Source organism: Nyctibius grandis, chromosome 4 (assembly GCF_013368605.1).
Source record: "Nyctibius grandis isolate bNycGra1 chromosome 4, bNycGra1.pri, whole genome shotgun sequence".
Classification (NCBI taxonomy): Eukaryota; Metazoa; Chordata; class Aves; order Nyctibiiformes; family Nyctibiidae; genus Nyctibius; species Nyctibius grandis.
In genome coordinates this window covers 26,217,159-26,243,777 of record NC_090661.1, presented here as the reverse complement: position 1 = coordinate 26,243,777, position 26,619 = coordinate 26,217,159, and the positions used below count along the sequence as shown (strand labels likewise).

At 51.6% G+C, this 26,619-nt stretch overlaps 2 protein-coding genes across 3 annotated transcripts in view; one reads left to right on the top strand and one right to left on the bottom strand.

Moving 5' to 3' along the window:
- Positions 1–22,277, top strand: part of TP53I11 (tumor protein p53 inducible protein 11) — a 34,192-nt gene extending 11,915 nt beyond the window's left edge. The window contains exons 2-7 of one of the 2 annotated variants that reach the window (XM_068398097.1): positions 13,623–14,002; positions 15,057–15,115; positions 15,677–15,725; positions 16,175–16,271; positions 17,148–17,249; positions 18,488–22,277. In XM_068398097.1, coding sequence (XP_068254198.1) covers positions 13,874–14,002; positions 15,057–15,115; positions 15,677–15,725; positions 16,175–16,271; positions 17,148–17,249; positions 18,488–18,621 — 570 coding nt within the window. In that variant the 5' untranslated portion in view covers positions 13,623–13,873 and the 3' untranslated portion in view covers positions 18,622–22,277. Of the gene's footprint in view, positions 1–13,619; positions 14,003–15,056; positions 15,116–15,676; positions 15,726–16,174; positions 16,272–17,147; positions 17,250–18,487 lie in introns of both variants that reach the window. The other variant, XM_068398096.1, reaches the window with a different exon arrangement.
- The window catches only part of TSPAN18 (tetraspanin 18), a 127,080-nt gene continuing 122,716 nt past the window's right edge, over positions 22,256–26,619 (bottom strand). Inside the window, exon 10 of the mRNA XM_068398095.1 lies at positions 22,256–25,930. Within this exon, the coding sequence (XP_068254196.1) occupies positions 25,883–25,930 (48 nt within the window). The 3' untranslated portion in view covers positions 22,256–25,882. The remainder of the gene's footprint in view (positions 25,931–26,619) is intronic.

Here is a 26,619-nt window from a genome sequence, read left to right as displayed (position 1 = left end):
TCAGCCACTCCTCCCAGTTTTGTGTCATCAGCGAACTTGCTGACAGTGCACTCTATTCCCTCATCCAAGTCATTAATGAATATATTGAATAGTACTGGTCCCAGTACCGACCCTTGAGGGACTCCGCTAGACACAGACCTCCAACTGGACTCAGTCCCATTGACCACCACTCTCTGGCTTCTTTCCTTCAGCCAGTTCTCAATCCACCTCACTACCCGATCATCCAGACCACACTTCCTCAGTTTAGCTGCGAGGATGCTGGGGGAGACCGTGTCAAACGCTTTACTGAAATCGAGATAGACCACATCCACAGCTTTACCATCATCTATCCACCGGGTTACGTCCTCATAAAAGGCTATCAAGTTGGTTAAGCATGACTTCCCCTTGGTGAAGCCATGTTGACTGCCCCTAATGATCCCCCTATCCTTGATGTGCCTAGAGACAAGTTGTTCCATCACCTTTCCGGGGATGGAGGTGAGGCTGACCGGTCTATAGTTACCCGGGTCCTCCTTCTTGCCCTTTTTGAAGACTGGAGTGACATTCGCTTTCCTCCAGTCCTCAGGCACCTCTCCCATTGCCCACGACTTAGCAAAGATGATGGAGAGTGGCCTAGCAATGACTTCCGCCAGCTCCCTCAGCACCCGCGGGTGCATCCCATCAGGGCCCATGGATTTATGGATGTCCAGATCACTTAATTGGTCCCTGACCCAGCCCTCATCAACCAAGACAGGCTCCTCCTCTATCCTGACTTCTTCTGAGGCCTCAGGGGTCCGGTGCTCCTCAGGACAGCCTCCAGCAGTATAGACAGAGGCAAAGAAGGCATTCAGTAACTTTTTATCCTCTGTCTCCAGGGCCCCCACCTCATTCATCAGTGGGCCTACATTGCCTCTAGTGTTGGTTTTACCTGCAATGTATTTGAAGAAGCCCTTTCTGTTGTCCTTGACCTCTCTTGCAAGGTTTAATTCCAAGGAGGCCTTAGCTTTCCTAGTTGCCTCCCTACATCCTCTGACAACAGACTTATATTCCTCCCAAGTGGCCAGCCCCTCCTTCCATGATCTGTACACTCTCTTCTTCCACTTGAGTTTGCCCAGCAGTTCCCTGTTTAACCATGCAGGTTTCCTGGTACCCTTTCTTGACTTCCTACCTTTTGGGATGCTCTGATCTTGAGCTTGGAAGAAGCAGTCCTTGAATGCTAACCAACTATCTTGGGCCCCCTTACCTTCTAGTACCCTGTCCCATGGGATTTCCCCTAGCAATTGCTTGAAAAGGCCAAAGTTGGTGGGTGTTACATTTGCTAATTTCCAGTCAGCTGGAACTTCTCCAGTTAACCAGGACTGCCGGTAGATAATCGAGAGTGGTTTGGCAAGTTCATTTACCAGTTCCTTCATTACTCTGGGGTGAATCCCATCCAGGCCCATAGCCTTGTGGGTGTCCATTTGGCACAGCAGGTCACTAACCGTCTTCTCCTGGATTACGGAGGCTTCACACAGCCCCCCGTCCCTAACTTCAGGCTCTGGGGGCCGAGTCTCCTGAGGACAACCGGTCTTGACATTAAAGACCGAGGCAAAGAAGGCATTGAGCACCTCTGCCTTTTCCTCATCCCCTGACACTACACTACCCTCCTCATTCAGCAAGTGGTGGAGGCTCTCCTTGACCCTCCTTTTGCTGTTAATGTATTTGTAGAAGCCTGTTGTGTTATCTTTGACTGTAGCAGCCAACTCAAGCTCTAATTGAGCTTTGGCCCTTCTAATCTTCTCCCTCCACGACCTGGCAACATCCCTATAGACCTCCCAAGTTACCCGACCCTTCTTCCAGAGCAAATAGGCTCTCTTTTTTTCCTTAAGTTCTAGGCTAAGTTCTCTGCTTAACCAGGCCAGTCTTTTTCCCCGGCAGCTTGTCTTCCTACACACCAGGACAGCCTGCTCCTGAATATTTCGCAATTCCTTTTTAAAGCATGTCCAGCCTTCCTGCACTCCTTTGCCCTTCAGGACCAACTCCCAAGGGACTCTGTCCACCAACCTCTTAAACAGGCTAAAGTCTGGCCGCCAGAAATCTAAGGCAGAAGTTCTGCTCTTGCCCCTCCTTACTTCCCCACTATCGAAAACTCTAACATTTCATGGTCACTATTCCCAAGACGGCCACCGACCCTCACATCTCCCACTAGTCCTTCTCTGTTCACAAACAACAGGTCAAGCAGGGCCCCTCCTCTAGTGGGCTCATTTACCACTTGCATGAGGAAGTTGTCCTCCACACATTCGAGGAACCTCCTAGATTGTTTCTTCTCAGCCATGTTGTATTTCCAGCAGACATCCGGCCAGTTGAAGTCGCCCACGAGTACAAGGGCCACTGACTGGGCAGCTTCTGACAGCCGCTTGTAAAACGCCTCGTCCGCCTGCTCATCCTGGATGGGTGGTCTATAACAGACTCCCACCGTAATGTCCGCCCTGCCGACCTTCCCCCTGATCTTTACCCATAGACATTCAACCTTGTCATCCTCCTCATCTTCCTCAATTTCGACACAGTCCAAGCACTCCCTAACATACAACGCTACCCCACCGCCTCTCCTGCTTCACCTGTCGCTCTTAAAGAGCTTATAGCCATCCAGAGCAGCACTCCAGTCATGAGAGTCATCCCACCACGTTTCTGTGATGGCAACCACATCATAACCTTCCTGCTGTACAGTGGCTTCTAGCTCTTCCTCTTTGTTGCCCATACTGCGTGCATTGGTGTAAATGCACTTCAGCTGGGCTAGCAGTCTTGCCCCCGATGCAGGCCTGTTGCCCCTAGGTTTCATTTGTGGTTGCCCTGGTCTTATCCCCCTCCCCCATCAAACCTAGTTTAAAGACCTATTGATCAGCCCTGCCAACTTCTGGGCCATAACCCTTTTCCCCTCCTGACTCAGCTGTTCCCCATCTGGCATAAGCAGGCCCGGTGCCATGAAAGCCTCCCGTGGTCAAAGAACCCAAAATCCCCACCTACGGGTACCAGTCTCTTAGCCACATATCAATCTGTTGTATTTTCATAGTCCTTTCCCTATTTTCACCTAACACCGAAGGAATTGAAGATAATATAACCTGTGTACCTACCCCCTTCACCAAACGCCCCAGGTCCCTGAAGTCCCTTTTGATTGCCCTGAGACTTCTCCCTTCAATCTCATCCCTACCCACCTGGAATACTAATAGTGGGTAGTAGTCAGAGGGCCTCACCAGTTCAGGAATCCTCCTGACAACATCCCTTACCCGAGCCCCAGGGAGGCAGCAGACTTCCCTGTGAGCTGGGTCTGGCCTGCATATGGGGCCCTCTGTTCCCCTTAGCAGGGAGTCACCTACAACAGTTACTTTTCTTTTGTCCTTTTTGGAGCTGGTTGCAACCCTCCTAGTTGGTTGCTTCTGTTTACGTAGCCCCTTAGAAGGTCCTTCACCTAGATTCATGTCTTCCTGATGCTCAGGAAGACGTTCAGGCTCCAGCACCTCATATGTATTTTTCAGGGGGATGCGGGGAGGGGAGGAAGGTCGGGATGGGATTCGCCTACCACCCAGAGCAGGGACCTGCCTCCATTCCCTCCCGTCCCCTAGGTCTCCTCCTGCTCCTTGTGGAGGAGGAAAAGGATCCTCCACTTTCCGGGTAGCATTAGGCCCGTCTGTTTTCCCCAGGGCAGGCAGGGAACAGCACTGCCCGGCAACCTCTTCCTGGGATGCTCTTGTGCTCCTTAACCTTTCCACCTCCTCCTTGAGTCATGCCACCAAGGAGATCAGGTCATTGACCTGTTCACACCTCACACAGGTGAGGTCTCCGTTACACTCGAGTGCCAGTGCCTGGCTCTGGCACTCCCTGCAGCCTGACACCTGGGCCTCCGCATGCTTCCGCAGCAGATCCGTTTGGGTTGCCATGTCCTTTCTGGCACCCGCAGAGGACTTAGGGCCCCGCTGAGTGGAAACCATTCCTGGACTGTCCTCTTGCCCCAATGGGAGGGAGACCGCACCTTCCTGCCCGCCTACTCTGCTCGCCCTAACTGCCCCACAAACTGCCACACCCCTCGGACTCGGGGGCTGCTGCTCAGGTGGCCCTGGGTACGGAAACCGCCCGGTATAGCCCGATCTCACCCGCGCCCCAGACTCACCTCAGTCAGTCGCTGTCACTGCTGCAGCCGCTGCCCCCACTGCCAACTGACTGTTTGTTATGGTTTCACCACGTTTAAATCTCCCGCGGTGCTTCTGGCTACGCCCCCTCCTCACCTGATTCGTTGCCTGATCCGTTGCCATTGTTGAGCTTCTCATCAACCATCACCCCCAAGTCCTTCTTGTCAGGGCTCCTCTCAATCCGTTCTCCATCCAGCCTCTATTTGTGCTTGGGATTGCCCCAACCCATGTGCAGGACCTTGCACTTGGCCTTGTTTGAACTTCATGTGGTTTGCATGGGCCCACCTCTCAAGCCTGTCAAGGTCCCTCTGGATGGCTTTTTGGTGTTTGGGGTTTTTTTGTGTGTGTGTGTATGTGTGCATATGGGTTTTATTTTTCCTTCTAATGTTTCCCTGTAGAAATCATCTGCAGGACAGATGGCCCGCTAAGCTTCTGGGACTGTCTCCCACAAACACCTGTCTAAGGCAGCTGGGAAATCAAAGAAGAATTCTCCTTTTTTAATGCCTTTAAAGAAAAACAGTACCCGATCCCAATACGTCTTATCTCTTTCTCTCTCCATCCTCCCAGCTCCCTGGGAAACTTAACTGTTTGGTGGTGGCCATCTGGGGTGAAGGCGAGGGCCTGGGTGCTGGCTGTGGGCTGAGGCTGGGACGTAGCTGCCTGAGCCATCAGGGAGAGCGAGGACAGCTTTGGGGTGATGGGAAAGCTGCAGTCGCCTGGGCTGAGGGCCTTGGCAGTGAGATGAGGATGACGGAGGGTATGGACTCATATGTAAATAATATAGATGGAAGTTGCTGAAACAGCAGATTGTACCTTTCAGCCTTTGTATTTGCAGCCAAACCGCTCTTCAGCAGCAAGGGATGGGCTACTTGAGAAAGCAGGATAGTATGGCCGAGCTTGTACTTGGGGGGGTGTGTGTGCATGTGTGTGATGGACAAAATGTGTAGTCAGTTTGTCCCCGGTGCTGGGAGCCCACCGAGCCACGTGCAGCGGGGCTGTGGTGGGGCCAGGTGTCTGACCGGGCACCTCTGGTGTGTCGTGTGTGCCGGTCGCCTGTGTGCCGGTCGCCGTAGCCGTGCAGGGTGCCTGACTGAGCGTGTTCAGTGTGTTGCAGACGGCCCTGCCAGCTGCAGCATTTCTTCGCTGAGGTGAAGCCCAAGCACACTTGCTCGCCATGGAGGGGTTGGTGCGTTGCTGCAGGTGGTGGTTAGCAGGCTGGCAGGAGTGTGGTTGCTGTGTTTAATTATAGCTCCTGTCTGAGAAGCTAGTAGAGCAACAGGGCTTTTTTATCTTGTTCTGGGGAAACTGAGCACTTTGCAGCTTTTGATTGCTATGTAACACTACTGTGACGTGAAAGAAACTTTCCTGTGCTCCCTGCAAAAGGAAATTTGAAACCTATGGGCAGTAAAATCCTTGAGCTGGTCCATACCTCCCAGATGGTATGGCTTGGTGCTTCTTGGGGCAGGATGTTTTTATGGCCACATGGAGCTTGCGGGCAGGAGCTGCAGAGCCTGGGGGCAGCAGGAGAGCTGGGGCTGCAGGAGAAGAGCAGTGTTGAGGAGGGTTCAGGGGCTGAGCCAGCCTGGGGGCTGCAGCCCTAAAGCAGGCGGAGGGAAGAGTTCAGGATGTGTGGGAAAGGCTGCACAGGCTTTGAATGTCCTTTTTTGCCTGCAGTGGTAACAGGGTAAGTAACACAAATTAACTCTTACTTCCCCAGTAGGTTGCCCCCTGCTGAGCGGTGATGCTGGCTGCATCCATTGCGTTGGTGGTTGCTGGAGCCACGTTAGGCACAGGGTGTCAGCGCCTTGCACATGGTGGCTCCAGGGCCAGCTCTGCACTGCTCACAAACAGCATTGGAGGGCATCCGGACGTGTCTGGCTAACCTGCAGGGTGAGCTTTGGACATGCCTGAGGCAACTCTTCATGCATCACAGGTGGTTTGGTTTTTGAGGTTTCCTCTGGCTTGACTGTAGGAGGTCATCTGGAAGCACCCGGTGAAGATGCCTCTTGACCTCGGGATTTTGCTTTGAGTTTTCGTGTGTAGGGGCAGGAGATCTACTGTTCAGGTTTGTACATTTTCCTTAGGGAGGACACAGTGTCCCTGTGCGTGTTGGAGTTGCTGAAGGCAGCAACACGGCTGTGGCAGAGCTGGGAATGAACCCCTGGCAAGAGATGTTTGCTGCTGGTGTTGCAAAGAGCCTTTACACTGAAATGGCTGATGTTTATGTGAGAAGGGAGTCCCATGTACCTGGCTTGTTACGGGTGACAAATCTGAAGTATCCCTACTGCTTAGGTGTACAGACTGTGCCAGACTGAGCGTGAGCAACAGCCACATTATGCTGCCATGGTGGCTAAGTGCTAATTGCTTTTACTGCCTGAGCATCAGGTTATTTTTGGCTTGATCCATTTTCATTTCCTACAGGTCTCTGAGGCTTCCTGAGCTGCAGAAACTGCTTTGGGGGAGTTTCTCTTCTCTAGGGTGGAGAACTTACACCCCTCATCCAAGGCATGGGTGGCAGTACATTCCTCCCAGCAAAAAATGCAAATTATTCTGTTGTAGTTTTAAGATATGTTGCTAGCCCAGAGTGTGCAAAGGCATGTGCTGCAGCTGGCGTGGAAGAAATCCACTGGGAGATGGGGATAGTGATGTGCTGCTGCAGCTGGCTGGTGGCCGACAGATCCTAATCGTCTAGATTTCCATTCTGGATAAAAATCTAGTCAGGGAGCTGGTTCAGTCACTGTGCGTTGGGATGTGTGTTTGCAGAAGTACAGCATGGAGGTAGCTGTACCTTGGTAGTTACCAGGGACGTGGGGAGTTCTGGCTGGGGTCTGCTCCACCATGTGTTTCCTGGGGAAACTTGTATTAGGCTGTTTGGATAGGATCCACAAAGATGCTTTGTGGCTCTCAGGTGTGTTGTTGGGTTAGGCATAGGATTTGCCTCGTCCCTCAGAATTCAGAGTTCTGAAGTGTCTGAGGTTGTTTATCAAGAGACTTTCTGCATGTAAAAGTAAGCATGAGCCTTCGTATGTGGGGAAAAAAAAGGAGTCTTAGATACCACTTGATTAGGCAACAGCCTAATGTTTGCAAGAGCCAAGGTACCTAGTACATCTGTGGATCCTGTCCTTAATCTCCTGGTGTTTTCGAAGTGCGGACATCATCTGTCCTGAAGGAGCAGGGCTGTAGTAAGGTGAGATTGTGAAACACTGAGATACTTTGTTAATGAGCCTTGTGGACAAGAAAAGGGTAGAGACTGTCTGGTGGAAAGTAATATGTGGAAAGTTACCTTTCCCTTTCTGGCTGGTCTTGCTCCTGTATGGCTGCTCTGACCTGTGCATCCACTGCCTCTCCTCTTTGCCCTGCCTGTGTGTTTGAGCCCAGGCTTTCTTGCTGTCTCTGTAGCAGAGTAGGTATGGGCTCCAGAACAGCTGCTATGGACCTGGCACTGTCCTCACCAGCAAAGACACAGGACCACCAGAGCCTGGAGAAACAGCAGAAGAGCTGGACAAATGTGTTATGGCTGCCAGGGCCTTGCAAGAGAAATGCTGTGAGTATCAGCCCGGCTGTGAGAGCTAGGTACAGCACAGCTGCCATGCTGGGTGCCCCTTTCATGTGTGGACCCCCTTGTGTTGCTGCAGCACTGGAGAACTCCCTTGGGCTTTGCCAGGGTGCTCCCAGGGGAACTCCAGTATTGCAAAGGGACAGTGCTGCTGCTTCGTACTTACTAGTGGTTCTCAACCTGTGGTCCATGAAAGATGCTTAGGCATGGCAAGTGCCCCGTTAGGCTGTTACAAAGGACGTACATACATCCACTGTACCTTCTTGTTTAACTCTTAGGCATAACAAATCAAAGTGGGCTCAAGATGTTGAGTTGTCTCAGGTGTGTTCTTCAAATACATGAATGAAATGAAAGGGCTTCTTCAAATACATTGCAGGTAAAGCCAACACTAGAGGCAATGTAGGCCCACTGATGAATGAGGTGGGGGCCCTGGAGACAGAGGATAAAAAGAAGGCGGAGTTACTGAATGCCTTCTTTGCCTCTGTCTATACTGCTGGAGGCTGTCCTGAGGAGCACCGGACCCCTGAGGCCCCAGAAGAAGTCAGGATAGAGGAGGAATCTGTCTTGGTAGATGAGGGCTGGGTCAGGGACCAATTAAGCAATCTGGACATCCATAAATCCATGGGCCCTGATGGGATGCACCCGCGGGTGCTGAGGGAGCTGGCGGAAGTCATTGCTAGGCCACTCTCCATCATCTTTACTAAGTCATGGGCAATGGGAGAGGTGCCTGAGGACTGGAGGAAAGCGAATGTCACTCCAGTCTTCAAAAAGGGCAAGAAGGAGGACCCGGGTAACTATAGACCGGTCAGCCTCACCTCCATCCCCGGAAAGGTGATGGAACAACTTGTCCTTGGTGCTGTCTCTAGACACATCAAGGATAGGGGGATCATTAGGGGACTCAGCATGGCTTCACCAAGGGGAAGTCATGCTTAACCAACTTGATAGCCTTTTATGAGGACGTAACCCGGTGGATAGATGATGGTAAAGCTGTGGATGTGGTCTATCTCGATTTCAGTAAAGCGTTTGACACGGTCTCCCCCAGCATCCTCGCAGCTAAACTGAGGAAGTGTGGTCCGGATGATCGGGTAGTGAGGTGGATTGTGAACTGGCTGAAGGAAAGAAGCCAGAGAGTGGTGGTCAATGGGACTGAGTCCAGTTGGAGGTCTGTGTCTAGCGGAGTCCCTCAAGGGTCGGTACTGGGACCAGTACTATTCAATATATTCATTAATGACTTGGATGAGGGAATAGAGTGCACTGTCAGCAAGTTCGCTGATGACACAAAACTGGGAGGAGTGGCTGACACACCAGAAGGCTGCGCAGCCATTCAGAGAGACCTGGACAGGCTGGAGAGTTGGGCGGGGAGAAATTTAATGAAATATAACAAGGGCAAGTGTAGAGTCCTGCATCTGGGCAAGAACAACCCCATGTACCAGTACAAGTTGGGGACAGAGCTGTTGGAGAGCAGCGTAGGGGAAAGGGACCTGGGGGTCCTAGTGGACAACAGGATGACCATGAGCCAGCAGTGTGCCCTTGTGGCCAAGAAGGCCAATGGCATCCTGGGGTGTATTAGAAGGGGTGTGGTTAGCAGGTCAAGAGAGGTTCTCCTCCCCCTCTACTCTGCCCTGGTGAGGCCGCATCTGGAATATTGTGTCCAGTTCTGGGCCCCTCAGTTCAAGAAGGACAGGGAACTGCTGGAGAGAGTCCAGCGCAGAGCCACGAAGATGATTAAGGGAGTGGAACATCTCCCTTATGAGGAGAGGCTGAGGGAGCTGGGTCTCTTTAGCTTGGAGGAGACTGAGGGGTGACCTCATTAATGTTTATAAATATGTAAAGGGCAAGTGTCATGAGGATGGAGCCAGGCTCTTCTCAGTGACATCCCTTGACAGGACAAGGGGCAATGGGTGCAAGCTGGAGCACAGGAGGTTCCACATAAATATGAGGAAAAACTTCTTTACGGTGAGGGTGACTGAACACTGGAACAGGCTGCCCAGAGAGGTTGTGGAGTCTCCTTCTCTGGAGGCATTTAAAACCCGCCTGGACGCGTTCCTGTGTGATATGGTCTAGGCAATCCTGCTTTGGCAGGGGGATTGGACTAGATGATCTTTCAAGGTCCCTTCCAATCCCTAACATTCTGTGATTCTGTGATTCTGTGTTGACTTAGGAAATCTAAAAGAGTATAGCAAGAGTCCTCTCCCTGGCCTGAACATGACAGAGCTGAACAAACTTGTGGCCAGTTTAAATGTATAAACTTTTCACTCATTATCCTGGCTTGACTCCAGTTCATCTTCTTTTCCTATGATTGCATATTGGAAATGCCCTCAAACCCTTGGAGCGAGAGGTACTATCGTGCCACCTCTTTAATTCAAGCAGCACTGCTTTGTCAGGTAAAAGGCTGCACCATGGATGGCAGTGCCACCGAAACAACGTCCAGCTAAGCAGTAGGCAGTAGCCCTGTCCCCAGGGCCTCCTGGGGAGCCATGTCCTTGCAAGTGGGAAGGATAGCACCCATCAGCTGCTCGGCAGTGGCTTGCTGAAGCTGTAGGCAGTCAACTTCAGGTGCCTGTGGGAACGGGGTCTAGTTCCCCTCTTGCAGCCCCGTGCACTTCCCTCGATGGATGCGCAGCTCTGGCTGCTGTAGCATCATCGCGCGTGCGCTTGAGTCTTCCCTTTCCTGCACTGCAGAACTCCTCTCCAGATGCTGGGAGGGAAGCAGAGATGCTGGGGGAAGAGCTGTGGAGGTGGGGAGAGATTGAGCTATCACTAGCGTAGCACCAGTGAGGTTTCTTTGCACCACAAAGCAGTAGCTATCAAAATTGAGTGCAGTATGCTGAACAGCTGAGCGAGGGAACAGATACGGAAAGGAGCCTGCAAAGAAAAAGAATTCTGGAGGAAAAAACTCTCCTTCAATTGTACATAGGCACTGCCCATCACTGAGAGCTGTGGTGGGGAGTAGGAATTGCTTTTGTAGTGATTAATCTGTGCAGCCTCTGGGATGCTCAGAAAACAGATTAAGGAGAAAAGAGTCGTGGGAGAAGGAGGAGGTGGAGGTTCCCCTTTGAAAACGCATGGACTAGTAGAAAACATCCTCTAAATTGTCACTGTGTCAGGATACATTAATGTAAGTATAACATTTTCAAATCCTCGGCATCTTCTATTTGAATGTCATTGAATTAGCACTAATGCGTTCGTTAGCTCATTACTCATTAATATTCAGTATTCGTTAGACTGGCTCTTTCTCTGGGAGATGGGGATAATGAGACATGGGACTGGCTGCGGGGCCATGCGGTAGCTGTGCTTAAGTGTGGTGGGAATGTGGTTTTATGTACCAGAATGGCCTTTGGTGATTGTTTTATTGGGATTTGGATCTGGCCTTTGTTGTCCTGGCTCTTGGCCAGTGGTTTCCCACAAATTACTGGAAATTCTTAAAGGCAGTGCAGTGCTAATGGTGTTATGGATAAATTTCCACCAACTCCTGCCCTGAAAGCAACTGGCAAGACAACTGATGAAGGCAAATTCTGATCTTTTGGCCTGTGGTTAGAGTTGCAAAACTGCCTCTGTAATCACAGAGCCGTTCATTGCTGTCTTCATTGGTGAGTCATGGAGTCTCCCCTTCAGCCCCCACCACTGTCCTTTGCTTCTTGCCCTGAGGAGAGATTCTCTAGATCTGAAGATGTCTTCTTCCCCCATCACTATCTTCCCCCCGCCCTTTTCTCTCTCCCTCTGCCCATTATCTCTCTCTCTCTTTTTCTTTTTTTTCCCCTTTGTTTTTCCCGTCCCATCTTCCCTTCCCATGCCATTTCTGACCATGAGGACAGAGCAGGAGCTGTGGGCAGCAGGCTTTTCCTAGCAAGTAATCAAGAGGGATCCAGAGGTGGTGGCTTGTATGGCCAGCACACTCAGCACCCCAGGTCCTATCAAGACCAGCAAGACTCACATCTCTCATCCTTGGGGAGGGCTTTGGTGACCCAGGGCCAGTAGGATGCTGCTGCCCAGGCCCTCTGCCAGACTTTTCCCTCAGCTAGTAGGTCTTCATGGAAAAACTTCGCTTTGCTCCTTGTCAAAGTGTGCAGGGGAGGGAGAGTGGCTGAATAGGTACCCAGTGCCTTTACAGGGGTGTGAGGGTCCTCCTGACAGCATGGTATACCTGGGGCACCGTGCGTCAGTCCTTTGCTCAGGGCTGTCCTCCCCATGTTCCAGGAGCTGTGTTGGGCCAGGTGAGGGATGTGGGGTGGCCTCAGGGTAGTCTTGAGGCTCAGTGTGAGAGAGAGGAGCATGCAGCGGAGGAGTGTTGCTTCAGGACTGGGCTGGATAGCTTTGATCAGAAAACGCTGGGCTAGAAATACCACAGCAACAGGTCTTCTCTGGTTTCAGTGGCAGTGCAGGTCTGGTGGGAAAGCACTCAACACCCAAGCTGCTGAGTGTGCCAGGAGCAGAAAGGACTGCAGAAGCTGTAGTAAAAGAAATTAAAAAGAGCTCAAGCTTTTCTTTTTGACACATCACTCTGGCTTTGGGGTGGATTTTGTGTGCAGATTATCTAGATTTGAGTACACACAAGTTATTGTGACAGTTTGGGTCAGCAAACTCCAGACAAGCTAAATCTTTCAAACTTTTCTACTAGCAGCTACCTTTTGAGCTTCTTGCCTTGTGCTCAAGTGTAGGCATGAGTATACAGCTTTCACATTCTTCCTGAGTGGTTGTTTTCCATTGTCCCACTTCTGAAATATTTCTAGACCCTGGCTGCTGCTTCTGGCTCTGTGCTGCCTTTCCAGGAACCTGGGCTTAGTTATTCAGTGGAATAAGAACAAAAAAACACAACCAAACAAAACCCCCTACAGTCCAGAAGAAGCACCTGCAAAGCCCTGAGTAGCTGAACTGGCTCACTGAAAAGCATTTTGCCTGTGGTCTGCTGAAGGGGTCTTATTAAACCCTTGATAACAGGATTCAGTCTTTGCGCTGTCCCAGTGAGACCTTTTAGCTTTGCCTTACACAAAGAATTACACTGGGCACTTGCAAACATGACTGTCTGCTCTCGTCTGGACAACCACAGGGAAGGTTTTTCCTGCACGAGGGAAATCCTTCACAAGGCAGTGGGACAACACTTGGATGCACGATGCCAAAATAACCAGCACCTCATTTCATTACTCCCCAACGCCTCATGAACTCTTTAGACACGAGCATAAACTCTCTCCCCCTTCCATCTGGGGCGTGGGACTGACGGTGCTTGAGCCCAGTGCTTGCCTGGGCTTGGATTAGTTGTACCTGGTGCCTTTGGCGATTTGTCTGTGGGTCTCTGGGAGGGTGAAGTGGGAAACAGAAAATGTGTTTGTGTTCAGCTGGGCCAAGATGAAATGAAGACAAATTGGAGAAAAGACTTCTGAACTGAGGGTTTCCAAGCTTTTATGATTGCAGGATGATAATAGAGTGATTTCATGGGACTCTTAACACCTCTACCTTTATACCACCTTGCCAAGGTAGAAGTTATCTCTTCCACTGTAGCTTCTGTCAGTTATCTTTGTTTTGTTCTTATTCCAGATAGTATTTTTAGTTTCTGCTTGCTGTCATCTTCTGTATCCTAGAAAGCAACGTATTCTCAAGGAAAGTCTTGCCCCTGGCTTCTTGTTGTTCTGGGGCTGGTGTGCTCTGGCACAATGTGGGGGCTGCAGCATCTAGGGGAGGAGGAACAAATAAATACCTGAGGCCTGTGTGGTATTTGGCCTGAAACGGCAGCTGAAGGGTGTGATGTACGGCATGAAGAAAGACAAAAGGCAAAGCATCACTTAATGACTACTGCCTAGTCTGGGAAGCAGCAGAGAAGTACCATGGGGCATTGCCTCATGCTGGGATAGGCCAGACTACGGTTTGTGGATCAAAAGCATTTATAGCTAAAGCCACACTGCTCTCATTTTTTTCTTCCCCCCTTCCAGCAGTTCCCAGTGACAGTGGGATCACCCTGAGATGAGCTGTCCATAGCTGGGACCAGCCCCGCTGCCAGGGCTTCCTGTCCCGGGACGATGAGGAGCCGACTACCAGCCTAACAGGAAGATTTTGTGGCGGTGGTTGGTTTGTTTTTTTTTTTTCACCCTGAACCTCGTGAAATTTCACGTGACGGCGGAGCCACTTCCTGCGCCCTCCTTGTGCCACCTTGCAGCTGAGGGCTTGGTGGTGGAGGGCCACCACCATGGCGGCAAAGCAGCCACCGCCGCTGATGAAGAAGCACAGCCAGACCGACCTGGTGAGCAGGCTGAAGACACGCAAGATCCTGGGGGTCGGCGGGGAGGATGATGACGGCGAGGTCCATCGCTCAAAGGTGAGGGGCAGGGGAGAGGGAAGGCCACATACGGTAATGACAGAAAAGAGACCTTCTGCCCGGGCAAACTGAGGTGGTGTATTTTTTTCTCAGTATCTAACTTCTGCAGCCTCTTTTGCAAAAACAGGGCTGCCAGCTCTGTGGGGCTCCTGTAAAATCAGGGGTGAAGGCTGTGGTGGCACGAGCAATGCTGCCCTTTGAGCAATGACAGGCCACACAGCCTGCTGGGTGCATGGGAGCTGCCTGAAATGGCTTTTCATGGTAACGGGGCGAACTCTGCCCTCACACTACTTTAATCCATTCCTGAAATTGTATTGCCAAGACACCCATGAGCCAGCTTAGAACTGATGCTATAGGACCATGGGACCACCAATGCCCACCGGCCAGTGGCCTGGATGCTGGAGCAACAATTTAAGCAGCGGTGCTGCAGTGCCTCTTGGAAGAGGCCTGAATTGCAAACAACCAACCTGTTTCAGTGAAATCCCAGCGCTGGCGGAGCCCTGCAGGCGCTCTGTCCTGGATGATCTGCGGAGAACTTGCTAGCAGGGCATTGCCCAGCTCCTGCCTGCACGTGAGGAGCAGCGCAGAGCTCTCTGCAACCAAAAGGTCCCCCCGTACCTTTCTCTGTTGCTGGTCTATGTAGCCTTCCCATGTGTGTGATTTGGGGAAGTCGCAGCTGGGCATCGCTCTGGGCAGTGCAAACACAAGAACAGGACGGATGCTGTAACACTCCGAGGACTCTGATCACTCCATTGGGATGTGACACACAGGTGGCATGTGGGAAGAGTTAATGTTGACCCTGCCCAGCCCCACTCTGTATGTGGCTGATCCCAGTAAGGGAGCAGTAGAGGCTGCAGCCCCTGATGGAAATCAAGGCGGCCTTCAGCAGGTGATGGGATCAAGGGGTCACAGATGAATCCCTTGTCCTCCTTCCAGCCCTCTTAGGGATAAACTCCCACATGAGGTTAGGTATGTGTTTTGGGGCTGATGAATACTGTCTAAAGGCTGGGGAAGGGTCTGCTCAGTCACCTTGTGTCTTATATTTGAATTTCAGATTAGCCAGGTACTGGGAAATGAAATCAAGTTTGCTGTCCGGGAACCACTGGGGCTCAGGTAAGGTGTTGGGCCAGCTTGGAGCTTGGTCATATGAGAGCCCTTGGCCAGAGCATCCCTGCCAGCTCTGGCCACTGACAGCAGCTTCGCTGCTCTGCTGGCATCACTGCTTCCTGCAGGGGCTTCTCGGGGGCCACGGGACCAGACCAGCCCAGGTTCCTTACCCCCCGAGGCCCTCAAGCTCTTGTCCCACAGCAGGTGCTGGGAACCACAGGGGCTGCGCGGGGCTGGAGGAGCTCGCGGCCTCATGTGTGGCAGGGTAGTTTGTCTGTGGGGACCCACTCTGTGCCATCCTCTTGGCAGGGTCATTTCCCTCCTCTGCTTGGGCGAGGGGGATTTCGGCTCTGTCTCACCTGCGAGGCCAGTCTGCGTGCTGAGGCTGGAGCTAGCAGGGCACGGGGAGCCACATTGTCCTGTGGGAGGCTTGTGGTTGCCTTGGTCATGTGAGGTGGGAGGATGAAGGCCGATGACCAAGCAGGCAGCCAGGAATGCTTTGCGAAGTAGGAGCAATGGGATCGACCTTGTGCTCACACCGGGTCCTCTGTCTTCCCTCCCACACAGGGTCTGGCAGCTGGTTTCCGCCATCATGTTTTCTGGGGTCGCCATCATGGTAAGTGAGGGAGGTGGTCCTGGGCACCACCAGCTCCCAGCTGCCCAAGGGGTGCCTCAGCATGGCTTCTCAGCCCCCAGCATGTAATCCCCTCCTCTGCCTCCAGCAACTGCCACCGCTTTCTCTTGCGAGGCCTTTGCCTTCACCATGCCTCGGTAATGGGCTTTGCCAGCAGTGTCCTTGGCTGTTTGTTCCCATCACTGGAGTCTGTTTTCATTAGCAGGGTCATAAACCACACATGGCACGGCAGCCTGGGTTATAGAAACGGGCCATGAAGCCAGTAGCTGACATGGTGATATTTCTTGTGCCTCCTTAATTTCCAATTTCCTGGCCAGCGGCTCCAATCCCATAAAGGCTTGATGTCAGAGCGCTGCTGCCCGCTGCCTGAGACAGCACGTTTTGATGGCCCTGGCCCGTGCAGGCTGCTGAGTCTCTCTTGCCTCTGCCAGGCCCTCACTTTCCCTGACCAGCTCTACGACACCATCTTTGACGAGGAATCGGCAAGCAGCAAGACTCCCATCCGGCTCTATGGAGGAGCCCTCCTCAGTGAGTGCCGTGCCACTGTACCCGGGGCACGCTGCTACTGTGTAGAGCAAGGGGACGAGAGGCCAAAATGGCAGGAGGGGGCAAAGCCTGTGCCCAGCAGGACAACTGCAGCTGGATAGCAGAACATACGTTTAGGGGTATTTTGAAAAGCTCAGCTACTGCTGCTTTTTTCTAGTAGGGGATCAGGCTCCCTGCAGGTGGCGTCAGAAGGGCTGTGCACGCTAAATACCTGTGGGAGTGCCCCCCAAGTGCCCGGCAAAGGGAGGTTGCTGGGGGCTGGGCTGCAGCTGGGGCCGGACCCTCCTGATGGGAGCGGGAGGAGAGAAGGGGCAGGTGACGGCGTCCTGGGAGTGCCCCATGTGTGGGCCCAAGAGGTGGGGGGCAGAGGACAAGGTGAGGGGAGCCTAGAGAAATGGTCTGGAAAAGAAAACTATCGGAGGAATTAAACACTGGGGGTTTGCATAGCTCTGCGCCCTGCGCTGCGGCAGCTGGTGCTCCCGGGCTGCAGGGACCTCCCGGGTGCCCAGCCGGGATCCCCGTCGGGGCTGGCAGTCTGCGAAGGGTGGTGCCCGGCACCGGAGGACAGGCGGGTGCTTGCGAGGGGCGGTGTTTGGGGGGGCGGCCCTGGCTGGGGGCAGGCGGTTGGGCGGGGCGCGCTGGCCCGGGCGGGCCTGGCTGCTCCCCGCAGCCTGCAGCAGCACCGCGCGGGGGCGGCGGGAACTGCGGCGGCCGGGGGAGCGGAGCCGCCAGCGGGACGGCAGCCCGCCCGCCTCCGCGGGAGGCCGGGGTGGTTCATGGGGGGCGGATGGGTGGGCTGCCCCTTCCCGGTGATCCCCCCCGGCCCACGGGCAGCTGCGCTCTGCCTTCCCTCCGCAGGTATCTCGCTCATCATGTGGAATGCCCTGTACACGGCCGAAAAAGCCATCATCCGCTGGAGCCTGCTGACCGAGGTGTGCTACTTCACCGTGCAGTTCCTGGGTGAGTACCTGCAGCTGCCCAGCAAGGAGGAGGATGCAAAGGATGAGGGTGCACGCTGCATCCCCCTGTCGTGTTGAGGGGGAGAAGCAGAGGTGGGCAGGACAACCGGGGTGAGCGGTGGGACCCAAGGCAAAATCGGAGCAGTGCCTCTGGGTCTGATGGAGTGAACGCTCAGTTGAAGGAGTTGTGGGGTAAGGCCCTGGGAGTCACAGTGGACTTGGCTGATGGGGAGATGCTGTCTCTGCTGCCTGCCTGGCACAGCCGCAGCAGCACCCGACCCCGACTGGCCCTGTGTTGTGCCCAGCTTGTGCTGGAGATGGCTCCTTTGCTCTGCAGCGCTGGCAATGATAACCTGGCCCTGGGACCATCTTCCCTGCCAGCTGCTCTCCCTTTTCCTTCCCCATGGGGTAGTCTCTGCCTTGGGCTGCTCACTGAAGGATGCCCAGGTGCAGGGGAAACATCTTCCTCTGATGAGTCATCTGTTTTCCTCCTTAAAAACATCTGGCCTTCATAGCCACCACAGGTCATCTCCTGGAGCGAGCTGCCTAGATTCTGGGGCTAACAAGAAAAGACTGCAGCAACTTACACTAAAAAGGGGGATGTTTGGTCTTACCAAAACAGAGAATAACAGTTCAGCTTGTTTCTAGGGAGCTTGTCTATATTTAACAATGAAAGGGGGTTTTGTATGTGTGTATCGGTAGCTCACTGTGTTACAAGGTAGCTGGTTTAGATATGGGCTATGTGCCGGTAGCCAAAAAAAAGAGAGATGCTCAGAAAAGAGGTAGCATGTGTGGACTCTCCATATTTTATAGATGCTTCTGCATTTGAAAAATACTTATCAGCACTGAAGTGGTCAAAGCACAAAGCAAACTCAGGAACATGCAGCTTCCACAATTAACACCTGCGCATGTCAGAAACTCACATCTGCTTGAGTGACTACCTGGGGCTGGGGCTGCCTGAATGTGGGGCTGCCTTTAAAGCAGGGTTTCTGTAAGTGAGAGCTCTGGGGACCATGGGTCTGTGGCTAACTTCAAGGCTGTGAAATCAAGCCTGTGAAGAGCCTCTGCCATGGGTTCACTGTGCATGTGAGCCTGCAGTTAAAGCTTCTGCATTAGCAAGGCTTGGCAGGTCTTGCTAGGAAGCTGCGTTAGAGGGCAGTAGAAAACTGCTTTGTGCTACTTGTCTCCATTTGTTTTTTCATCACCAACCTCTGCCTTGTCTCCCTCCTTCTCCTCCAGTTACCACTGTCTCCCTGGTTGAGAGTAGCCGGATAGCCACAGGTGCTGTGCTCCTCCTGGTCAGCCGAGCTCTCTTCGTCCTCATCAGCATTTATTATTATTACCAAGTTGGACGCCGTCCCAAGAAAGTCTAATTCCTGGGCTTTTTTGTCATGGGAAGGGTGGGGGTGGGGGGTTTGTGTCGGTAATTTTGCATTATAACTTTTTTTTTGTTAGTCCCTTTTGGTTCTAAAGTGGTTTCCTTCTTTTCCACTTACCGGCATGAATCAGTGTGTAACCTGGTGCTGGTGGCATTGCCAGGTGAAATGGGGGGGAGCAGTGTTGGGCAGGACCCCCCAGCCCCTCTGCAGGAGGCGAGGAGCAGTGGGAGGAAGGCTCAGGGAGGTGTGCAGGCCTGGCAGGCTCAGGGAAAAGAGCCAGTTTCCCCGGGGGGAACTGGCCGATGGGATCACAGGCTCTGAACCCGCTGGAACAAAGCACAAAATAAGACCAGCACATTGAAACCAAATCCCTGAGGAGACAGGGCGAAGGACTCTGCTTCTCCCCTCGGTAAGCCTCACACCCGCCTGGTGGAGTGTGCCCTCATGTACAGCTCATTCCCCTTTTAGCAAGTACTGACTGCCCAGGTAGCTGGGAGATGGAAGGGGCTAGGTATAGTTCAGCGCTTGGCAAACAGCTCTTCTTTTCCTCACTGCCAGAGGTGCCACCCCGCATGTAGTTTTGCACCAGGTGCTGTGCAAAGCTTGGCAGGAGATAGAGCAAAAGAAGAGGGAGGCTTTTTGCTATTCCCTGCGCAGGGACAGCAGTGGGAACAGCAGAGCAGCTTGAACTATAATACTTGAGAAGTGAAGGAAGCTATCAGAAATAGCCTGTTGAGCACAAACATCCCCTTGCTTGGGATGTTTCGTGAAGTTTCTAGGCTGGGGTCCTGTCCCTTGACACCAGAACACTTCCTACAGTTGCAGCTTTACTGATGGTAGCAGCAGTGGTGGGTGTGAGGTGGCATCTTATGATTTAGTTAAGCAGGGGCTGAAGTGCTGCTGTGGTTAGTGCTAGTGAGAGCAGAGCGAGCATCAGTACAGCTGCTTGGGTCAGTGAGCAGCCTCTAGAGATGAACCCCAGCTGTGGGAGATGGTGTTCCAGCTCTGCTAATGTGCAGGCATCACAGCTCTTCTGATTTCAAGAAGAGAGGACCAAAGTTGGTAGCATTAAGATACTTAACTGGGATAAAGAACAGCAAGGAGTGGGGCATATGAAGGCATCAATGCCTTCTCTAGCTCAGTCAAAGAAGGACTAAGTGTGCTTTAGTATTCACTGGCCAGTTTCTCCAACACCTCTTGGGCTTAACAGCATTGGCTGCCCTACTTCCTAGTGCTTTCCTTGCGGATTATCCCTATCCACAGCTGGAGGCGGCATTTTTTGTTCTCCATGGGACTAAAGCCAGAAGGTCTGTGTTCAGGATATGGACTTCTTACTCATGCGCTACTGTTGACTGGATCAAAGCGTGCCGTGGAATAGAGCTGATGTCCCAAAATCCCAGTAGAAAGATGCCTATGCAAACAAGTGCTTCTGTGAACAACAGCCCTCAAGCCACTGGTGAGACTTGGATCTACGACTATTGTTGTTTAATATCTTAGTAGAGTTAGAAGAAGGTAGTGGATAGTTACTGTATGTCGTGTTAGTCCTTTTGGCATTTAGAAGCAGCTGCATAAACTTGGGACACTGTGTGCGTTGCACCTACTGGCTGTGCAAAATGTCTGTCAGGTAAGAATATTGGAAATAGTTGAACCAGGGAACATCACAACTGTAATTTCTTTTTTCCTAAGAAGTAAATCAAACAGAGAGGCAACATCCAACAGCAGGCTAAATTCTGGAGCCTCCCAAGAACGCATGCCTGCCAAGCTGCTTTCAACATGTCCAAAATGTGATACTGAGCAATTAAAACTTGTATTTAAGAGGAGCCTTCCTGTTCAGGTGGAAGAGTTGGGCTCTAAGAGGGAAACCTTTTCCCTGTGAGGCATGAAATGATCAAGTGCAGCCTAAAGAGTGTCATGAATTAGACCGAGCGGTGCTGCGTGTGGGAGCTGGAGTGTGGCACGCTGTGGCTGTTGCTTTTACTCTGCATACCACCTGCATGGTCAGCTGCAGTGGGTTCAGTGCAGCACATTTGCTGTAGTTGTTGGTATAGGTACGTGAAGCATGATTCTTTGTGTTTTGGGGGTTACATGAATGTATACACAGACTGATAGTTGGTTTTGGGGGGTGGGAAATTGTGTTTCTAGGAAAGACCAGAAAACTGACCACAGCAAAAGCAATCTTGAAGAAGGAAATGGAGGGTCTTCTTAATGCTGTCCTTCCATCTGTGTTGTCTGCAGGTCCTAGGAGTTATGACTCTGGGTCTGTAGATAGCTGCCTGATAAGCATACCTTAAAATGTCATCCAGCGGGCAAGAGAAATGAGTTGCTGCACTATGTGAGAACAGTTCTCTGAAGACTTCTTGATGGTTAAATCAGGTGGGAGGGTGGGAGAAGCAGTTACAGCTTTCCAAAGGAGCTTTAAATCAGGTGAGGTTAGATTCCTCTGGTCTGCTGCTTAGCAGCTGCATCTGTAAAACTTAAAACAGTGAGCCACTTCTAGTTTTGCCAGTCAATGTCTTCTGCTCCAACACAGAGCAAAGGCTGGGGGAGCAGCCATGTGAGAGATTTCATGCTACTTGATACCTAGTCCTGAAAGGAGAGAGAGGAAGAAGTTGTTTTATTTTCATGCTTCTTGCTCCATCTTGCTATAAATGGACCATGTATGGAAGTAGACTGGGGTTCTACATCTCTTCTGCAACTAAGTGAGAAGGTGCAGATGGGTGCCCCTGCCTGGCAACGGCTACAAAAAGGCTGTGGCCCTTGGCATGGTCCCTTCTCATCAGCAAGATGCTGCAGGAGAAACATGGCCAGGCCCACTGGAGGAGGTGAATTTGTAGCAGGTAAGGTTGAGGAGGGAGTTTCTCAGGGTGGCTTGAGGATGGAGCAGGCAGAGCATCTGCAGCGCTGCCAGGAACCAACTGTGGCTGGTTGTCTTAGCTCTGTTGTGAATGGGGGGAAAGGGAGGAGGATGCTGACATGTTTGTACAGAACTGTGTCCCTAAGGACAGAAGTGATGGCATCACAGCTGCAGGTGGCAGCTGAGCATATAATTTGGGATCAAAAGCCTGAGGCATCACTTCAAGCTCAGCTACTGATCGTCTGAGAAAAACCTCCCGTCTCCACAGGCCTCAGCTTCCTTAGCTGTTAAATTGTGAGAAAGGCCTTGGACTGACATCTCCCAAGGGAGACAGTTTGCAATGAGTTACCTGCATTTGTACAAAGTTGCGCAGGGCTGGGAGTCGTGTTTCCCAGAGGGTTGTGCTCTGAGCAGGCACAGGCCAGGACTAAGGCTGACCCCCTTTATCTGCCAGAGATGGACCCAAACCCTTGCGTTCATAGTGCCCTTGCTTTTGAGGATGAAGAAAGCTCATCGTTCATGTAACTCCCTACATCACCTTATTTACGCCTAATCAATATCTGGCAAACCGGAGCTGGTGACAAAGGAGAGGCTCTGCCTGTCCTAAGCTGGCCTCTCCTTGCTGGTCAAGGGTTTTTACTTGGGGTGGGGGGGCAGGGGGGAATGGAACACTTCAGTTTATACCTCATTTTAGCTGCTGTACCTGAGTTTATTCTTTTTCCTCTGGTAAGAAAGTGACCGTACTTAACACCAAGCAAATAGTGAAAATTAAAGTTGTTTCACTTCACTGTCACAATATCTTTCTTTTATTTTTTTATTTTTTTAAGAAACGCACACAAAAACCGTGCAGAGAGTGCTTCAGACTTGTGTTCTGGTTTATATTACCAAAAAAAAAATTCCTTTCAATATAAAAAAGCATTACAGTAGGGAATACAGGATAAATTAGCTCCACTATCTAATAAAAAGAACATTTACAGTTTTTTAAAATAGATTTCAACCATTATTTCACACGCAGCCCTTTTCCCAGGCATTCGTGACAGTCACTGAGCATTAAATAACAGCCGGGAGGCAGAGGTGTGGAGAGGGGCTGTGGGCTCGCAGGCACAGGCTAGTCTCTACTACTTCCATCCAAGGTGCTTGGGCCATGCTCAGTACTACAGTGAAGGAGGTGGCAGCACGGCAGCTCCCTCTGGTCCCCAGCCTGCCCAGAGCTCTCCAGCAAGCTGTGAATCTAGCTTGAGCCCCTGACCCAAAATATTCACCAGAGCTCTTAAAAACAAATATAAAAATACAGTCGCTTCTCCTGCCTATTGTTCTGAAAACTACTGTACAACAGAGGGGGCACCCATATAACCAAGGGACAAAACCAACAAATGTACATGCTTTGCCGTACAGTGGGAGTCTGCTTTCTGGGCTCGCCTGTTCATTAAATTCCCCCAGGGGAAATTCCTTCTGCCTGTTACCAGCTTCCACGGGTCCTCTCAGACTTGCACATATCTTTACAGCTATCTATCTCCAGTTCTTGTTTAAAACGTGCTGCCTAGCCCTTGCTGGGGTTTCAAGCTGCGTTCCCAGTGGCACAGTAGCCTGCTGCAGAGAGGATGTGAAGTCTTCATCCAGAAAAGAGCAACGGGGGATCAGACAAGGTAAGAGAGGAGAAACAGCTGTGCAAAGGCCAGAATTACAGATAAATAAGAGATCTTTTTGAAGATACAGGGACTACCATAAGGGGGAGAGGGAAAGAGAGAGAGCTAAAAACAAAGCAATAAGTACAGAATTAGGAAAGCCAAAGAGAAATAAGCTGGCAGAGATCCTACTTCAGGCATGTATATTTATCACTTAGCACTCTGGCTGCTTTGGTCCAGTTCCCCCAGCTCTGAGAGGTTTTCCCCCAGGCCACTGGTGGCAGAAAAAGGCTTTTAAGGCTTTTTTTTTTTTTTCCCTTCAGCCACCCACCATGCAGAAATAAGGGTATTCACCGTCCAGGCTCTGACCTGAGACAGCCAGGCCTTTGCATAACAAACTCAGGGGAAAGGAAAAAATTGGAGCCTGGGGGAGGCAGTTCTGCTGCTCTCGCTCACCTCCAGCCAAATGACCATCTCTCCTCGTGGTTTTGTTCCTCTCCTGGGAATTGCTCTCCCAGAACAGTCACTGACACCAGCTCCTGAGGCAGAAGCAGAACAGATAAGCTCGCCTTCTGCTCGGCCCATTCCCTGCAAGACTAGTAGATGCAACAATATTTTCCTATCATCTTAAGCACAGCACCTGCTGTCAGGTACAAATACTGCTGGTTTTTGGCTAGCAAAGCTGTCTTCCTTCATTAAACAACAGACCAGAATTTAATGCTAAAATGCCTCATTAAAAGCAGACCCAGAGGGAAAGAGTTCAGAAAAGCTTTCCACGAGGTTTAATGCAACATTTGAGGCCACTCAGCAGCCCTGGCCTCCTACTACGTTGCTGGAATATGCTGACTGTGGCACAGGGGGGCTGCAGTTCAACCTGCCTGGGCACTCTCCTGCTGATGAGCAAACTGATGTTCTCAGATGAAACTTGGAAAAGCTCTAATGCCTCCTTCCTCTTCCTTAGTATCCTGATTCCCCAACTTGAATGTTTAGCCAGGATCATCGTCTGTTATGGACCAGTCTTTCTGCTGCTTTTCTTTCTTCCCTGTAGCCTGTGCAGTGCCATCGGGAGAGCTGAAGGGACACAATCCCAGTGGTGTAAGGGAACAGCCAGGCAAAGCGTATCTGCTGCTGCTAAACCGGGGCACAAGGTTACTGCTGGGTTTCTTGCTGCTTCTTTCAGCCCCCCTCACCTTCCTTGGCAGTGCTTACAGCTTTCAGAGGGGCTGGTTTAAGCCTATATAAAAGTGCTCCATAATCTGAGCCTATAAAATCTGTAAAAATACCTAAGCTAAACAAGAAACCACAGCCCCTTCTGTCCTCCCCCAAGCACAATCAGTTTGGGGTCAGGGAGTGCCCAGATGAACAATTAAGGCAACAGGGGTTTAGGCTTCCAGAGAGGAACCAGTGACCTGTCCAGGTAATAACCACGACCACTGGAGCAGTGGCTGGAGCAGTTTGGCTGCACACTGAGTGCTCCTAGAGCCTGCCTGGGGCCTTAGCAGGTCCATCTTAATCTCTGACCAAGGTCCAGTCCCAGGCATCTTTCTCAAGTTCACTTCCAAATGATGAAGTAGAAGATACGTTAGTTAAATGTCAAACTATCTCAAGGGAGGAAACACTCAACTAGCAGGCAGACTAAAAAACAATTCTGACTTGATGATTTCATCGTGAGCCCATGGGAGGATCTCAGGGGAAATCCTCTGAGCAGAAATGACTCCACAAGACTGTTTCAGGCAAACAGCATGGGAGCGGCTGACAAACCTCAGCCTCCTCCATCCAGCACCATGCCTGGAACTCCCCTTAGGGCTGGAAAGCATGTAGGAATCCACTGCAAATATTTACGCTAACAGAGCACCACAAACCATTTTTTTGCAAGTATGAAGGGAAAGGCAAAGGCCAACAAGATTTAAACACTATTTCCTCCCCTTCTCAGGAAGGCAGCGGTATCAGTGATTCTTGACCAGAGCCATTATTTTTCCCAGGAGGTGGGAACACAGCAGAGAACCATTTGCTCTCTTTGTTTTTCACAACAAGGAACAGTAAATCTTAGTAAAAACAGAAGGGTAGGCACCAAACTCTTGACCATCAGCCAGCCTTAGCTGAGTCCCATCGCTAAGTGAGACCACGCTGCCCCTACTTGGGGCTCCAGAGAAGAGCCAGCCCCACTGAAGTGCCTGAGTTCTCTGACAAGTTTCAGGTGACAGGGGCAAAGCTTCCACTGGATAATGTGTGTTTTCATTCTGTGACTGGGCATTAAAGCCAGAATCGTGTGAACAATGACTACCTACTTCTGAGATGTGCCACCACTGCTTGTTTCAAACCCACTTGGAGAGTCACAGACTTTGGCCAACCTGTTGCCTTACCCAGCCCCTGTGTGGTTATTCTGCAGTCTTTTGCTGTATAAAACATGATAAAGTGAACGGTAGGCATGGTCTTGCAGGAGAGGCAGCTGTGCTTGTCCTCCCACTCCCCACTGCCCCGCCGTCTCCGTCAGTCTCTAGTGCAATCAGCTGCGCTGGGCTCCTGCTCCACGGCTGCTGCGGGTGGCTCTGGGCAAGGGTCCGGTGTATAGTGTAGTGCACATCACCTCCAAGTTCCATCCCCTGAAGTACAATCCTTTTGGTCATTCATATATTACAACCTTCTTTTTTTTCTTTTTTCCCCCCTACCCTATTTTGTTAAAAAAAATAAAATTTTTGGGGTGTTTTCAGGTTTTGTTTCTTCTGATTTTCCTTCTTCTGAGTATGTGGGAACGTGGTGGTTCATGGGCCACTTCTTACTGGATCCCTCGAAAGAGACACATGGCAAAGATCATGGCAAACAGCTGGGAAGGGAGGGGGAAGAAGAGAGCAAAAAACAAAAGAGAACCACGAGAGTCAGCTGCATCTTCCAGAAGATTGGCAAAGTCCTCCCTGGCCCCAGGACCACTCCCGTAACTCCCTTCTGCCCAGCAGTCAGTGGCACAGCGAAGGGGACCCTTCCCACCACCCAGGGGAGGCTGTGGCAAAACTTTTCTTTTCCTGAAGGCAATCCCTCCCCTCCTTCTCCTGTCCCCCAAACTGTCTCTGGCTACAGCAGCAGCTTGGCTTCATTCCCAAACTGCCCTTGGTGTCACAGGGGAGCAGCTCCATGGTCCCTGCTCTGCACACTGTTCCCACTTCCTGAAGCAGGCATAGCGGGGCCTTCAGGGGGGCTGCTGGGGCTCTGCCGAGCTCCTTCTCCTTTGTGCAAGACAGAGCGCTGGGGAAAGCACCCAGCCTTGCCCCAGCAAAGCTGCAGGGACATCACTTCTGGGCTAATGTCATGTCTGGTGGAAGCCCGTTCCTCAGGAACATCACCAAAGAGACAGACGCTAATGCTGGATAACGGAGATGCTCTGGAGCTGATACAGTTTCAGGCTCTAAACAGAAGTTTTTAAAGCAAAAGCAGAATTTGAACACGTTAACAAAGTGACAGATTAGTCCGCTTGCCGGGGTGCTGCCGCAATGAGGGCAGTGACATGCGGGGCCCTGG